Here is a 20852-nt window from a genome sequence, read left to right on the forward strand (position 1 = left end):
CACCATTCCTGGCACCATCTGTGGCATCGTTCTTCTGGTGAGCACCGCCTCTAGCATAGTCCTTACTATGAGCAGCACCTTTTGTAGTGTTGCTAGCATCGTGTATGTGGTGAGCACCGTCTCCAGCACCAGCTCTGGTGTAATCTTTCTGAATAGCGCTTCCTGGAGCACTGCCTCTGGCATCGTCCATTGGCGAAGGGCCTTCTCCAACATCTACAGCATCATCCGTTGGGGGAGCTCCTTTTTGTGCAGCTTGTCAGCATCAACCACCAGACGAGCGCTGCTTTCTGTATCTCCAGCACTGTCCCTAGGCAGACTGCCCTTTCCAGCATCACCTGTCCCGGGAGCAACCGTCTCCAGCATAGTCCATCGTGAGACCAACCTCTCAGTTGCCCTTTATAGCATCTTCTCCCAAGGGAGAGCACTCTCATTCGCATTCTCCAATTTCATCCATCAGACGAGCACCCTCTCCTGCTTATCCAGCATCCACCTTCACGGGAGCACCCCCACCTTACGCTTCTCCTTTGTCGCCTGTCGTGGGAGCAATGCCTCATGCTGCATTTTCAGCTGCATCTGCCATTGGAAGACCACATCCTGCTGCTTCCTCAGCTTTGTTCACTGGAAAAGTTATGCGCCGCCCTGCTTCAGCAGCACTGCCTGTCTCAGGTGCCCCATCACCTTCTCTGTACTTCTGGAGTATGCCCTGTCAGGCACCGCCTCTAGCATCGTTGTTCTGATGTGTGCCATCTCCTGCACTACCTCTTGCCTTGTCCTTCTGGTGAGCACATCTACGGTTTTGCCTTCAGCATTATCCTTCCAGTGAGCACCATCTCTGGTGCCGCCCCTTGCTTGGTCCTCCTGGTAAGCGCCATCAGCAGAGCCACCAGTCCCAGAAGCGCCCAGGGCAGCGTGGATTGTTGCAGGAGCGCTGTTTATGGCCTCACGTGTGGCATCGTCCTTGTGGATGGTGCAATCTCCTGTGCTACCTGTGACATTGTCCTTCTGGCGAGCCATCTCCAGCACTGCCTCTTGCACTGCCCTGATTGTGAGCAGCATCTTTTGTTGTGCCACTGGCACTGTCTTTCTGGCGAGCACCATCTCCTGCACCGCTTCAGTTTAATCGTTCTGATTATCGCTTTCGGCAGTGCCTCCTCTGGCATAGTCCATTGCCTAAGTGCACTCTACACCATCCTCTGCACCATCCATCATGGGAGCTCCTTTCGGTGCAGCTTCTCAGCATCATCCACCAGGCGAGCGCCGCTTTCTGTTTCTCCAGCATTGTATGTTGGCAGACTGCCCTCTCCAGCACCACCCGTCGTGGGAGTAACCCTCTCCAGTGCCTTCACCAGTGTCGCCTGTCACAGGAGCGCCCTCTCCATTGCATCTCCAGCATCATCCATCACGGCAGTACCCGCTCCATTTTCCTCTCAAGCTACGTCTGCAGACGTGTCCAATGCTTGCGCTTTTCCAGCGTCGCCAGTGGTGGTGCGCTGTCTTTTTAGGCTTCTCCAGTGTCATCCTTCATGGGAGCAGCCTCTTGATTGCCCTCTTCAGCATTCTCCATCGTGTGATCACCCTCTCCGTTGCCATCTCCAGCGCCATGCGTTGCAGGAGCACTCTCTTGGTTGAGCTCTCCAGCACCATGTGTCATGGTTGCTCCGTCTTCATTGCCTTCCCTTCGAGTGTGCACCGTTCCTGGCACCATCTGTGGCATCGTTCTTCTGGTGAGCACCGCCTCTAGCATAGTCCTTACTATGAGCAGCACCTTTTGTAGTGTTGCTAGCATCGTGTATGTGGTGAGCACCGTCTCCAGCACCAGCTCTGGTGTAATCTTTCTGAATAGCGCTTCCTGGAGCACTGCCTCTGGCATCGTCCATTGGCGAAGGGCCTTCTCCAACAACATCTACAGCATCATCCGTTGGGGGAGCTCCTTTTTGTGCAGCTTGTCAGCATCAACCACCAGACGAGCGCTGCTTTCTGTATCTCCAGCACTGTCCCTAGGCAGACTGCCCTTTCCAGCATCACCTGTCCCGGGAGCAACCGTCTCCAGCATAGTCCATCGTGAGACCAACCTCTCAGTCGCCCTTTATAGCATCTTCTCTCACAGGAGAGCACTCTCATTTGGATTCTCCAATTTCATCCATCAGACGAGCACCCTCTCCTGCTTATCCAGCATCCACCTTCACGGGAGCACCCCCACCTTACGCTTCTCCTTTGTCGCCTGTCGTGGGAGCAAAGCCTCATGCTGCATTTTCACCTGCATCTGCCATTGGAAGACCACATCCTGCTGCTTCCTCAGCTTTGTTCACTGGAAAAGTTATGCGCTGCCCTGCTTCAGCAGCACTGCCTGTCTCAGGTGCCCCATCACCTTCTCTGTACTTCTGGAGTATGCCCTGTTAGGCACCGCCTCTAGCATCGTCGTTCTGATGTGTGCCATCTCCTGCACTACCTCTTGCCTTGTCCTTCTGGTGAGCACCATCTACGGTTTTGCCTTCAGCATTATCCTTCCAGTGAGCACCATCTCCGGTGCCGCCCCTTGCTTGGTCCTCCTGGTAAGCGCCATCAGCAGAGCCACCATTCCTGAAGCGCCCAGGGCAGCGCGGATTGATGCAGGAGCGCTGTTTATGACCTCATTTGTGGCATCGTCCTTGTGGATGGTGCAATCTCCTGTGCTACCTGTGACATTGTCCTTCTGGTGAGCCGTCTCCAGCACCGCATCTTGCACTGTCCAGATTTTGAGCAGCATCTTATATCGTGCCACTGGCACTGTCTATCTGGTGAGCACCATCGTCTACCCCACATCAGTTTAAACGTTGTGAGTATCGCTTTCGGCAGAGCCTCCTTTGGCATAGTCCATTGCCTAAGTGCACTCTACACCACCACCCTCTCACACACACCACCACCACCACCCTCTCACACACACCACCACCACCACCCTCTCACACACACCACCACCACCCTCTCACACCACCACCACCACCCTCCCACACACACCACCACCACCCTCTCACACACACCACCACCACCCTCTCACACACACCACCACCACCCTCCTCTCACACACACCACCACGACCACCACCACCCTCTCACACACACCACCACGACCACCACCACCCTCTAACACACACCACCACGACCACCACCACCCTCTAACACACACCACCACGACCACCACCACCCTCTAACACACACCACCACGACCGCCACCACCCTCTAACACACACCACCACGACCACCACCACCCTCTAAAACACACCAACACCACCATCACCATCCTCTAACACACACCACCATCACCACCACCACTCTCTAACGCACACCACCACCAGCCTCTAACACACCACCAGCCTCAAACACACCACCAGCCTCTAACACACCACCAGCCTCTAACACACACCACCAGCCTCTAACACACACCACCAGCGCCACCACCACCCACTAACACACACCACCAGCACCACCAGTCTCTAACACACAACAGCACAACCACCAACAACCCTCTAACACACACCTCCAACACCACCACCCTCTAACACACACCACCACCAGCACCACCCTCTAACACACACCACCACCAGCACCACCACCCTCTAACAAACACCACCACCATCCTCTAAAAAACACCACCATCACCACCATCTAAAATACTCTACCACCACCACCACCACCACCACCTAAAATACTCTACCACCACCACCACTGCCAGCCTCTAACACTCAGCACCACCACCACCACCCTCTAACACACACCACCACCACCCTCTAACACACACCACCACCACCACCCACTAACACACACCACCACCACCAGCCTCTAACACACACCACCACCACCAGCCTCTAACACACACCACCACCACCAGCCTCTAACACACACCACCACCAGCCTCTAACACACACCACCACCACCACCACACACCACCACCACCACACACCACCACCACCACCACTCTTTAACACACTCCACCACCACCACCACCAACCCTCTAACATACACCACCACCACCACCCTCTAACAAACACCACCACCCTCTAACACACACCACCACCCTCTAACACACACCACCACCACCACCCTCTAACACACACCACCACCACCGTCACCACCATCTAAAATACTCTACCACCACCACCACCACCACCCTCTAACACACACCACCACCTTCTAACACACACCAACAACCGCCACCGTATAACACACACCACCAACACCACCAACACACACCACCACCTCCACAACCATCTAAAATACACTACCACCACCACCGCCGCCACCCACTAACATTCATCACCACCACCCCCTAAAACACACACCACCACCAGCCTCTAACACGCACCACCACCAGCCTCTAACACGCACCACCACCACCACCAGCCTCTAACACGCACCACCACCACCACCAGCCTCTAACACGCACCACCACCACCACCAGCCTCTAACACGCACCACCACCACCACCAGCCTCTAACACGCACCACCACCACCACCAGCCTCTAACACACACCACCACCACCACCAGCCTCTAACACACACCACCACCACCACCAGCCTCTAACACACACCACCACCACCACCAGCCTCTAACACGCACCACCAGCCTCTAACACACACCACCAGCCTCTAACACACACCACCAGCCTCTAACACACACCACCAGCCTCTAACACACACCACCAGCCTCTAACACACACCACCAGCCTCTAACACACACCACCAGCCTCTAACACACACCACCAGCCTCTAACACACACCACCAGCCTCTAACACACACCACCACCACCACCACTCTTTAACACACTCCACCACCACCACCACTCTTTAACACACTCCACCACCACCACAACCAACCCTCTAACACACACCTCCAACACCACCACCCTCTAACACACACCACCACCACCCTCTAACACACACCACCACGACCACCACCACCATCTAAAATACTCTACCACCACCACCACCGCCACCCTCTAACACTCAGCACCACCACCACCACCCTCTAACACACACCACCACCTTCTAACACACACCAACAACCGCCACCGTATAACACACACACACCACCACCAACACACACCACCACCTCCACAACCATCTAAAATACACTACCACCACCACCGCCGCCACCCACTAACATTCACCACCACCACCACCCCCTAACACGCACCACCACCACCACCACCCTCTAACACGCACCACCACCACCACTCTCTAACACACACCACCACCACGCACACAACCTCCCTCTAACACACACCACCACGAACACCACCACCACCACCCTCTAACACACAACACCACGACAACCACCACCCTCTAACACACAACACCATCACCACCCTCTAACACACAACACCACCCCCTAACACAAACCACCACCACCCACTAACACAAACTACCACCACCACCACCCACTAACACACACCACCACCACCGTCACCATCCTCTAACACACACCACCATCACCACCACCACTCTCTAACGCACACCAGCACCACCACCAGCCTCTGACACACACCACCAGCCTCTGACACACACCACCAGCCTCTGACACACACCACCAGCCTCTGACACACACCACCAGCCTCTGACACACACCACCAGCCTCTGACACACACCACCAGCCTCTGACACACACCACCAGCCTCTGACACACACCACCAGCCTCTGACACACACCACCAGCCTCTGACACACAGCACCAGCACCACCACCACCCACTAACAGAAACCACCAGCACCACCACTCTCTAACACACACCACCACCAGCACCACCCTCTAACACACACCACCACGACCACCACCACCCTCTAACACACACCACCACCACCCTCTAAAAAACACCACCACCACCACCATCTAAAATACTCTACCACCACCACCACCACCTCCTAAAATACTCTACCATCACCACCACTGCCAGCCTCTAACACTCAGCACCACCACGCACACAACCTCCCTCTAACACACACCACCACGAGCACCACGACCACCACCCTCTAACACAAAACACCATCACCACCACCACACTCTAACACACAACACCACCAGCCCGTAACACACACCACCATGACCAGCACCACCACGAGCCTCTAACACACACCACCTCGAGGCTCTAATACACACCAACACCACCCTCTAACACACACAACCGCCACCACCCTCTAACACACACCACCGCCACCACCACCACCATCTAAAATACACTACCACAACCACCACCACCACCACCCTCTAACACACACCACCACCACCACCCTCTAACACACACCACCACCACCACCCTCTAACACACACCACCACCACCACCCTCTAACACACACCACCACCACCACCCTCTAACACACACCACCACCACCACCCTCTAACACACACCACCACCACCACCCTCTAACACACACCACCACCACCCTCTAACACACACCACCACCACCCTCTAACACACACCACCACCACCCTCTAACACACACCACCACCACCACCAGCCTCTAGCACACACCACCACCACCACCAGCCTCTGACACACACCACCAGCCTCTGACACACACCACCAGCACCACCACCACCCACTAACACACACCACCAGCACCACCACTCTCTAACACACAACACCACCACCACCAACAACCCTCTAAGACACACCTCCAACACCACCACCCTCTAACACACACCACCACCAGCACCACCCTCTAACACACACCACCACGACCACCACCACCCTCTAACACACACCACCACGAACACCACCATCACCACCCTCTAACACACACCACCACGACCACCACCCTCTAACACAAAACACCATCACCACCGCCACACGCTAACACACAACAACACCACCAGCCTATAACACACACCACCATGACCAGCACCACCACGAGCCTCTAACACACACCACCTCGAGACTCTAACACACACCACCACGAGCCTCTAACACACACCACCACCACCACCAACACACACCACCACCCTCTAACACACAGCACCACCACCACCAGCCTCTAACACACACCACCACCACCAGCCTCTAACACACACCACCACCACCAACACTCTTTAACACACACCACCACCACCACCCTTGAACACACACCACCACCACCAACCTCTAACACACACCACCACAACCATCCTCTAACACACACCACCACAACCATCCTCTAACACACACCACCACAACCATCCTCTAACACACACCACCACAACCATCCTCTAACACACACCACCACCACCACCATCTAAAATACACTACCAGCACCACCACCGCCACCCACTAACATTCACCACCACCACCACCCTCTAACACACACCACCACCAGCCTCTAACACACAACACCACCAACTCCAACACCCTCTAACAAACACCACTTCCACCACCCTGCAACACACACCACCACAAGCAAAAACCTCTAACACACACCACCACGACCACCACCACCCTCTAACATACACCATCACCACCACCACCACCCTCTAACACTCAGCACCACCACCACCACCCTCTAACACTCAGCACCACCTTCTAACACACACCACCACCACCCTCTAACACACACCACCGCCACCAACACACACCACCACCTCCACAACCATCTAAAATACACTACCACCACCACCGCCGCCACCCACTAACACTCACCACCACCACCACCCCCTAACACGCACCACCACCACCACCACCCTCTAACACGCACCACCACCACCACTCTCTAACACACACCACCACCACGCACACAACCTCCCTCTAACACACACCACCACGAACACCACCACCACCACCCTCTAACACACAACACCACGACAACCACCACCCGCTAACACACACCACCACCACCACCACCCACTAACACACTCCACCACCACCACCACCATCCTCTAACACACACCACCATCACCACCACCACTCTCTAACGCACACCACCACCAGCCTCTAACACACACCACCAGCCTCTAACACACACCACCAGCCTCTAACACACACCACCAGCCTCTAACACACACCACCAGCCTCTAACACACACCACCAGCCTCTAACACACACCACCAGCGCCACCACCACCCACTAACACACACCACCAGCACCACCAGTCTCTAACACACAACACCACAACCACCAACAACCCTCTAAAACACACCTCCAACACCACCACCCTCTAACACACACCACCACAAGCACCACCCTCTAACACACACCACCACGACCACCACCACCCTCTAACACACACCACCACCACCCTGTAAAAAACACCACCACCACCACCATCTAAAATACTCTACCACCAACACCACCACCACCTAAAATACTCTACCATCACCACCACTGCCAGCCTCTAACACTCAGCACCACCACCACCACCCTCTATCACACACCTCCACCACCACCACCCTCTAACACAAAACACCATCACCACCACCACACTCTAACACACAACAACACCACCTGCCGGTAACACACACGACCATGACCAGCACCACCACCAGCCTCTAACACACACCACCACCACCACCCTCTATCACACACCTCCACCACCACCACCCTCTAACACAAAACACCATCACCACCACCACACTCTAACACAAAACACCATCACCACCACCACACTCTAACACACAACACCACCACCTGCCGGTAACACACACGACCATGACCAGCACCACCACCAGCCTCTAACACACACCACCACCACCACCCACTAACACACACCACCACCACCACCCACTAACAAACACCACCACCACCACCAGCCTCTAACACACACCACCACCAACACCAGCCTCTAACACACACCACCACCACACACCACCACCACCAACACACACCACCACCACCACCACTCTTTAACACACTCCACCACCACCACCACCAACCCTCTAACACACACCTCCAACACCACCACCCTCTAACACACACCACCACCACCACCCTCTAACACACACCACCACCACCACCCTCTAACACACACCACCACCACCACCCTCTAACACACACCACCACCACCACCCTCTAACACACACCAACAACCGCCACCATATAACACACACCACCACCAACACACACCACCACCTCCACAACCATCTAAAATACACTACCACCACCACCGCCGCCACCCACTAACATTCACCACCACCACCAGCCTCTAACACTCACCACCACCAGCCTCTAACACTCACCACCACCACCAGCCTCTAACACTCACCACCACCACCAGCCTCTAACACGCACCACCAGCCTCTAACACGCACCACCAGCCTCTAACACGCACCACCAGCCTCTAACACGCACCACCAGCCTCTAACACGCACCACCAGCCTCTAACACGCACCACCAGCCTCTAACACGCACCACCAGCCTCTAACACGCACCACCAGCCTCTAACACGCACCACCAGCCTCTAACACGCACCACCAGCCTCTAACACGCACCACCAGCCTCTAACACGCACCACCAGCCTCTAACACGCACCACCAGCCTCTAACACGCACCACCAGCCTCTAACACGCACCACCAGCCTCTAACACGCACCACCACCACCACCAGCCTCTAACACACACCACCACCACCAGCCTCTAACACACTCCACCACCACCACCACTCTTTAACACACTCCACCACCACCACCACTCTTTAACACACTCCACCACCACCACCACCAACCCTCTAACACACACCTCCAACACCACCACCCTCTAACACACACCACCACCATCCTCTAACACACACCACCACGACCACCACCACCATCTAAAACACTCTACCACCACCACCACCACCAACCCTCTAACACACACCTCCACCACCACCACCCTCTAACACAAAACACCATCACCACCACCACACTCTAACACACAACACCACCACCTGCCGGTAACACACACGACCATGACCAGCACCACCACCAGCCTCTAACACACACCACCACCACCACCCACTAACACACACCACCACCACCACCAGCCTCTAACACACACCACCACCACCACCAGCCTCTAACACACACCACCACCACACACCACCACCACCACGCACCACCACCACCAACACGCACCACCACCACCACCACTCTTTAACACACTCCACCACCACCACCACCAACCCTCTAACACACACCTCCAACACCACCACCCTCTAACACACACCACCACCACCACCCTCTAACACACACCACCACCACCACCCTCTAACACACACCACCACCACCACCCTCTAACACACCACCACCACCCTCTAACACACACCAACAACCGCCACCGTATAACACACACCACCACCACCACCAACACACACCACCACCTCCACAACCATCTAAAATACACTACCACCACCGCCGCCACCCACTAACATTCACCACCACCACCAGCCTCTAACACTCACCACCACCACCAGCCTCTAACACTCACCACCACCACCAGCCTCTAACACACACCACCACCACCAGCCTCTAACACACACCACCACCACCAGCCTCTAACACACACCACCACCACCAGCCTCTAACACGCACCACCAGCCTCTAACACGCACCACCAGCCTCTAACACGCACCACCAGCCTCTAACACGCACCACCAGCCTCTAACACGCACCACCAGCCTCTAACACGCACCACCAGCCTCTAACACGCACCACCAGCCTCTAACACGCACCACCAGCCTCTAACACGCACCACCAGCCTCTAACACGCACCACCAGCCTCTAACACGCACCACCAGCCTCTAACACGCACCACCAGCCTCTAACACGCACCACCAGCCTCTAACACGCACCACCAGCCTCTAACACGCACCACCACCACCACCAGCCTCTAACACACTCCACCACCACCACCAGCCTCTAACACACTCCACCACCACCACCAGCCTCTAACACACTCCACCACCACCACCACTCTTTAACACACTCCACCACCACCACCACCAACCCTCTAACACACACCTCCAACACCACCACCCTCTAACACACACCACCACCACCACCCTCTAACACACACCACCACCACCACCCTCTAACACACACCACCACCACCACCCTCTAACACACCACCACCACCCTCTAACACACACCAACAACCGCCACCGTATAACACACACCACCACCACCAACACACACCACCACCTCCACAACCATCTAAAATACACTACCACCACCGCCGCCACCCACTAACATTCACCACCACCACCAGCCTCTAACACTCACCACCACCAGCCTCTAACACTCACCACCACCAGCCTCTAACACTCACCACCACCACCAGCCTCTAACACTCACCACCACCACCAGCCTCTAACACTCACCACCACCACCAGCCTCTAACACACACCACCACCACCAGCCTCTAACACACACCACCACCACCAGCCTCTAACACACACCACCACCACCAGCCTCTAACACACACCACCACCACCAGCCTCTAACACGCACCACCAGCCTCTAACACGCACCACCAGCCTCTAACACGCACCACCAGCCTCTAACACGCACCACCAGCCTCTAACACGCACCACCAGCCTCTAACACGCACCACCAGCCTCTAACACGCACCACCAGCCTCTAACACGCACCACCAGCCTCTAACACGCACCACCAGCCTCTAACACGCACCACCAGCCTCTAACACGCACCACCAGCCTCTAACACGCACCACCAGCCTCTAACACGCACCACCACCACCACCAGCCTCTAACACACACCACCACCACCACCAGCCTCTAACACACTCCACCACCACCACCACTCTTTAACACACTCCACCACCACCACCACTCTTTAACACACTCCACCACCACCACCACCAACCCTCTAACACACACCTCCAACACCACCACCCTCTAACACACACCACCACCATCCTCTAACACACACCACCACGACCACCACCACCATCTAAAACACTCTACCACCACCACCACCACCAACCCTCTAACACACACCTCCACCACCACCACCCTCTAACACAAAACACCATCACCACCACCACACTCTAACACACAACACCACCACCTGCCGGTAACACACACGACCATGACCAGCACCACCACCAGCCTCTAACACACACCACCACCACCACCCACTAACACACACCACCACCACCACCAGCCTCTAACACACACCACCACCACCACCAGCCTCTAACACACACCACCACCACACACCACCACCACCACGCACCACCACCACGCACCACCACCACCAACACGCACCACCACCACCACCACTCTTTAACACACTCCACCACCACCACCACCAACCCTCTAACACACACCTCCAACACCACCACCCTCTAACACACACCACCACCACCACCCTCTAACACACACCACCACCACCACCCTCTAACACACACCACCACCACCACCCTCTAACACACCACCACCACCCTCTAACACACACCAACAACCGCCACCGTATAACACACACCACCACCACCAACACACACCACCACCTCCACAACCATCTAAAATACACTACCACCACCGCCGCCACCCACTAACATTCACCACCACCACCAGCCTCTAACACTCACCACCACCACCAGCCTCTAACACTCACCACCACCACCAGCCTCTAACACTCACCACCACCACCAGCCTCTAACACACACCACCACCACCAGCCTCTAACACACACCACCACCACCAGCCTCTAACACACACCACCACCACCAGCCTCTAACACACACCACCACCACCAGCCTCTAACACACACCACCACCACCAGCCTCTAACACACACCACCACCACCAGCCTCTAACACGCACCACCAGCCTCTAACACGCACCACCAGCCTCTAACACGCACCACCAGCCTCTAACACGCACCACCAGCCTCTAACACGCACCACCAGCCTCTAACACGCACCACCAGCCTCTAACACGCACCACCAGCCTCTAACACGCACCACCAGCCTCTAACACGCACCACCAGCCTCTAACACGCACCACCAGCCTCTAACACGCACCACCAGCCTCTAACACGCACCACCAGCCTCTAACACGCACCACCAGCCTCTAACACGCACCACCAGCCTCTAACACGCACCACCAGCCTCTAACACGCACCACCACCACCACCAGCCTCTAACACACACCACCACCACCACCAGCCTCTAACACACTCCACCACCACCACCACTCTTTAACACACTCCACCACCACCACCACTCTTTAACACACTCCACCACCACCACCACCAACCCTCTAACACACACCTCCAACACCACCACCCTCTAACACACACCACCACCATCCTCTAACACACACCACCACGACCACCACCACCATCTAAAACACTCTACCACCACCACCACCACCAACCCTCTAACACACACCTCCACCACCACCACCCTCTAACACAAAACACCATCACCACCACCACACTCTAACACACAACACCACCACCTGCCGGTAACACACACGACCATGACCAGCACCACCACCAGCCTCTAACACACACCACCACCACCACCCACTAACACACACCACCACCACCACCAGCCTCTAACACACACCACCACCACCACCAGCCTCTAACACACACCACCACCACACACCACCACCACCACGCACCACCACCACCAACACGCACCACCACCACCACCACTCTTTAACACACTCCACCACCACCACCACCAACCCTCTAACACACACCTCCAACACCACCACCCTCTAACACACACCACCACCACCACCCTCTAACACACACCACCACCACCACCCTCTAACACACACCACCACCACCACCCTCTAACACACCACCACCACCCTCTAACACACACCAACAACCGCCACCGTATAACACACACCACCACCACCACCAACACACACCACCACCTCCACAACCATCTAAAATACACTACCACCACCGCCGCCACCCACTAACATTCACCACCACCACCAGCCTCTAACACTCACCACCACCAGCCTCTAACACTCACCACCACCAGCCTCTAACACTCACCACCACCACCAGCCTCTAACACTCACCACCACCACCAGCCTCTAACACACACCACCACCACCAGCCTCTAACACACACCACCACCACCAGCCTCTAACACACACCACCAGCCTCTAACACACACCACCAGCCTCTAACACACACCACCAGCCTCTAACACACACCACCAGCCTCTAACACACACCACCAGCCTCTAACACACACCACCAGCCTCTAACACACACCACCAGCCTCTAACACACACCACCAGCCTCTAACACACACCACCACCACCCTCTAACACACACCACCACGACCACCACCACCATCTAAAATACTCTACCACCACCACCACCGCCACCCTCTAACACACACCACCACCTTCTAACACACACCAACAACCGCCACCGTATAACACACACCACCACCACCAACACACACCACCACCTCCACAACCATCTAAAATACACTACCACCACCACCACCGCCACCCTCTAACACTCAGCACCACCACCACCACCCTCTAACACACACCACCACCTTCTAACACACACCAACAACCGCCACCGTATAACACACACCACCACCACCAACACACACCACCACCTCCACAACCATCTAGAATACACTACCACCACCACCGCCGCCACCCACTAACATTCACCACCACCACCACCCCCTAACACGCACCACCACCACCACCACCACCCTCTAACACGCACCACCACCACCACTCTCTAACACACACCACCACCACGCACACAACCTCCCTCTAACACACACCACCACGAACACCACCACCACCACCCTCTAACACACAACACCATCACCACCCTCTAACACACAACACCACCCCCTAACACAAACCACCACCACCCACTAACACAAACTACCACCACCACCACCCACTAAGACACACCACCACCACCGTCACCATCCTCTAACACACACCACCATCACCACCACCACTCTCTAACGCACACCAGCACCACCACCAGCCTCTGACACACACCACCACCACCACCAGCCTCTGACACACACCACCACCACCACCAGCCTCTGACACACACCACCAGCCTCTGACACACACCACCAGCCTCTGACACACACCACCAGCCTCTGACACACACCACCAGCCTCTGACACACACCACCAGCCTCTGACACACACCACCAGCCTCTGACACACACCACCAGCCTCTGACACACACCACCAGCCTCTGACACACACCACCAGCCTCTGACACACACCACCAGCCTCTGACACACACCACCAGCCTCTGACACACACCACCAGCCTCTAACACACACCACCAGCCTCTAACACACACCACCAGCCTCTAACACACACCTCCAGCCTCTAACACACACCACAACGACCACCAACACCATCTAAAATACTCTACCACCACCACCAACAACAACCCTCTAACACACACCTCCAACACCACCACCCTCTAACACACACCACCACCACCCTCTAACACACACCACCACCACCCTCTAACACACACCACCACGACCACCACCACCATCTAAAATACTCTACCACCACCACCACCGCCACCCTCTAACACACACCACCACCTTCTAACACACACCAACAACCGCCACCGTATAACACACACCACCACCACCAACACACACCACCACCTCCACAACCATCTAAAATACACTACCACCACCACCGCCGCCACCCACTAACATTCACCACCACCACCACCCCCTAACACGCACCACCACCACCACCACCACCCTCTAACACGCACCACCACCACGCACACAACCTCGATCTTCTCTCACACTCTCACACCACCACCAGCCTCTAACACACACCACCAGCCTCTAACACACACCACCAGCGCCACCACCACCCACTAACACACACCACCAGCACCACCAGTCTCTAACACACAACAGCACAACCACCAACAACCCTCTAACACACACCTCCAACACCACCACCCTCTAACACACACCACCACCAGCACCACCCTCTAACACACACCACCACCAGCACCACCACCCTCTAACACACACCACCACCACCCTCTAACACACACCACCACCACCACCCACTAACACACACCACCACCACCAGCCTCTAACACACACCACCACCACCAGCCTCTAACACACACCACCACCACCAGCCTCTAACACACACCACCACCAGCCTCTAACACACACCACCACCACCACCACACACCACCACCACCACACACCACCACCACCACCACTCTTTAACACACTCCACCACCACCACCACCAACCCTCTAACATACACCACCACCACCACCCTCTAACAAACACCACCACCCTCTAACACACACCACCACCCTCTAACACACACCACCACCACCACCCTCTAACACACACCACCACCACCGTCACCACCATCTAAAATACTCTACCACCACCACCACCACCACCCTCTAACACACACCACCACCTTCTAACACACACCAACAACCGCCACCGTATAACACACACCACCAACACCACCAACACACACCACCACCTCCACAACCATCTAAAATACACTACCACCACCACCGCCGCCACCCACTAACATTCATCACCACCACCCCCTAAAACACACACCACCACCAGCCTCTAACACGCACCACCACCAGCCTCTAACACGCACCACCACCACCACCAGCCTCTAACACGCACCACCACCACCACCAGCCTCTAACACGCACCACCACCACCACCAGCCTCTAACACGCACCACCACCACCACCAGCCTCTAACACGCACCACCACCACCACCAGCCTCTAACACACACCACCACCACCACCAGCCTCTAACACACACCACCACCACCACCAGCCTCTAACACACACCACCACCACCACCAGCCTCTAACACGCACCACCAGCCTCTAACACACACCACCAGCCTCTAACACACACCACCAGCCTCTAACACACACCACCAGCCTCTAACACACACCACCAGCCTCTAACACACACCACCAGCCTCTAACACACACCACCAGCCTCTAACACACACCACCAGCCTCTAACACACACCACCAGCCTCTAACACACACCACCAGCCTCTAACACACACCACCACCACCACCACTCTTTAACACACTCCACCACCACCACCACTCTTTAACACACTCCACCACCACCACAACCAACCCTCTAACACACACCTCCAACACCACCACCCTCTAACACACACCACCACCACCCTCTAACACACACCACCACGACCACCACCACCATCTAAAATACTCTACCACCACCACCACCGCCACCCTCTAACACTCAGCACCACCACCACCACCCTCTAACACACACCACCACCTTCTAACACACACCAACAACCGCCACCGTATAACACACACACACCACCACCAACACACACCACCACCTCCACAACCATCTAAAATACACTACCACCACCACCGCCGCCACCCACTAACATTCACCACCACCACCACCCCCTAACACGCACCACCACCACCACCACCCTCTAACACGCACCACCACCACCACTCTCTAACACACACCACCACCACGCACACAACCTCCCTCTAACACACACCACCACGAACACCACCACCACCACCCTCTAACACACAACACCACGACAACCACCACCCTCTAACACACAACACCATCACCACCCTCTAACACACAACACCACCCCCTAACACAAACCACCACCACCCACTAACACAAACTACCACCACCACCACCCACTAACACACACCACCACCACCGTCACCATCCTCTAACACACACCACCATCACCACCACCACTCTCTAACGCACACCAGCACCACCACCAGCCTCTGACACACACCACCAGCCTCTGACACACACCACCAGCCTCTGACACACACCACCAGCCTCTGACACACACCACCAGCCTCTGACACACACCACCAGCCTCTGACACACACCACCAGCCTCTGACACACACCACCAGCCTCTGACACACACCACCAGCCTCTGACACACAGCACCAGCACCACCACCACCCACTAACAGAAACCACCAGCACCACCACTCTCTAACACACACCACCACCAGCACCACCCTCTAACACACACCACCACGACCACCACCACCCTCTAACACACACCACCACCACCCTCTAAAAAACACCACCACCACCACCATCTAAAATACTCTACCACCACCACCACCACCTCCTAAAATACTCTACCATCACCACCACTGCCAGCCTCTAACACTCAGCACCACCACGCACACAACCTCCCTCTAACACACACCACCACGAGCACCACGACCACCACCCTCTAACACAAAACACCATCACCACCACCACACTCTAACACACAACACCACCAGCCCGTAACACACACCACCATGACCAGCACCACCACGAGCCTCTAACACACACCACCTCGAGGCTCTAATACACACCAACACCACCCTCTAACACACACAACCGCCACCACCCTCTAACACACACCACCGCCACCACCACCACCATCTAAAATACACTACCACAACCACCACCACCACCACCCTCTAACACACACCACCACCACCACCCTCTAACACACACCACCACCACCACCCTCTAACACACACCACCACCACCACCCTCTAACACACACCACCACCACCACCCTCTAACACACACCACCACCACCACCCTCTAACACACACCACCACCACCACCCTCTAACACACACCACCACCACCACCCTCTAACACACACCACCACCACCCTCTAACACACACCACCACCACCCTCTAACACACACCACCACCACCCTCTAACACACACCACCACCACCACCAGCCTCTAGCACACACCACCACCACCAGCCTCTGACACACACCACCAGCCTCTGACACACACCACCAGCACCACCACCACCCACTAACACACACCACCAGCACCACCACTCTCTAACACACAACACCACCACCACCAACAACCCTCTAACACACACCTCCAACACCACCACCCTCTAACACACACCACCACCAGCACCACCCTCTAACACACACCACCACGACCACCACCACCCTCTAACACACACCACCACGAACACCACCATCACCACCCTCTAACACACACCACCACGACCACCACCCTCTAACACAAAACACCATCACCACCGCCACACGCTAACACACAACAACACCACCAGCCTATAACACACACCACCATGACCAGCACCACCACGAGCCTCTAACACACACCACCTCGAGACTCTAACACACACCACCACGAGCCTCTAACACACACCACCACCACCACCAACACACACCACCACCCTCTAACACACAGCACCACCACCACCAGCCTCTAACACACACCACCACCACCAGCCTCTAACACACACCACCACCACCAACACTCTTTAACACACACCACCACCACCACCCTTGAACACACACCACCACCACCAACCTCTAACACACACCACCACAACCATCCTCTAACACACACCACCACAACCATCCTCTAACACACACCACCACAACCATCCTCTAACACACACCACCACAACCATCCTCTAACACACACCACCACCACCACCATCTAAAATACACTACCAGCACCACCACCGCCACCCACTAACATTCACCACCACCACCACCCTCTAACACACACCACCACCAGCCTCTAACACACAACACCACCAACTCCAACACCCTCTAACAAACACCACTTCCACCACCCTGCAACACACACCACCACAAGCAAAAACCTCTAACACACACCACCACGACCACCACCACCCTCTAACATACACCATCACCACCACCACCACCCTCTAACACTCAGCACCACCACCACCACCCTCTAACACTCAGCACCACCTTCTAACACACACCACCACCACCCTCTAACACACACCACCGCCACCAACACACACCACCACCTCCACAACCATCTAAAATACACTACCACCACCACCGCCGCCACCCACTAACACTCACCACCACCACCACCCCCTAACACGCACCACCACCACCACCACCCTCTAACACGCACCACCACCACCACTCTCTAACACACACCACCACCACGCACACAACCTCCCTCTAACACACACCACCACGAACACCACCACCACCACCCTCTAACACACAACACCACGACAACCACCACCCGCTAACACACACCACCACCACCACCACCCACTAACACACTCCACCACCACCACCACCATCCTCTAACACACACCACCATCACCACCACCACTCTCTAACGCACACCACCACCAGCCTCTAACACACACCACCAGCCTCTAACACACACCACCAGCCTCTAACACACACCACCAGCCTCTAACACACACCACCAGCCTCTAACACACACCACCAGCCTCTAACACACACCACCAGCGCCACCACCACCCACTAACACACACCACCAGCACCACCAGTCTCTAACACACAACACCACAACCACCAACAACCCTCTAAAACACACCTCCAACACCACCACCCTCTAACACACACCACCACAAGCACCACCCTCTAACACACACCACCACGACCACCACCACCCTCTAACACACACCACCACCACCCTGTAAAAAACACCACCACCACCACCATCTAAAATACTCTACCACCAACACCACCACCACCTAAAATACTCTACCATCACCACCACTGCCAGCCTCTAACACTCAGCACCACCACCACCACCCTCTATCACACACCTCCACCACCACCACCCTCTAACACAAAACACCATCACCACCACCACACTCTAACACACAACAACACCACCTGCCGGTAACACACACGACCATGACCAGCACCACCACCAGCCTCTAACACACACCACCACCACCACCCTCTATCACACACCTCCACCACCACCACCCTCTAACACAAAACACCATCACCACCACCACACTCTAACACAAAACACCATCACCACCACCACACTCTA

General features: G+C 56.0%; 1 protein-coding gene across 1 annotated transcript in view; it reads left to right on the top strand.

Annotated features, from left to right (window-relative positions):
- Positions 1–1754: 1754 nt before the first annotated feature.
- The window catches only part of LOC125694952 (uncharacterized), a 54061-nt gene continuing 34963 nt past the window's right edge, over positions 1755–20852 (top strand). Inside the window, exons 1-2 of the mRNA XM_048948925.1 lie at positions 1755–1796; positions 2414–2552. Coding sequence (XP_048804882.1) covers positions 1755–1796; positions 2414–2552 — 181 coding nt within the window. The remainder of the gene's footprint in view (positions 1797–2413; positions 2553–20852) is intronic.

The sequence above is a fragment of the Lagopus muta genome, chromosome 1 (assembly GCF_023343835.1).
Source record: "Lagopus muta isolate bLagMut1 chromosome 1, bLagMut1 primary, whole genome shotgun sequence".
Taxonomy (NCBI): Eukaryota; Metazoa; Chordata; class Aves; order Galliformes; family Phasianidae; genus Lagopus; species Lagopus muta.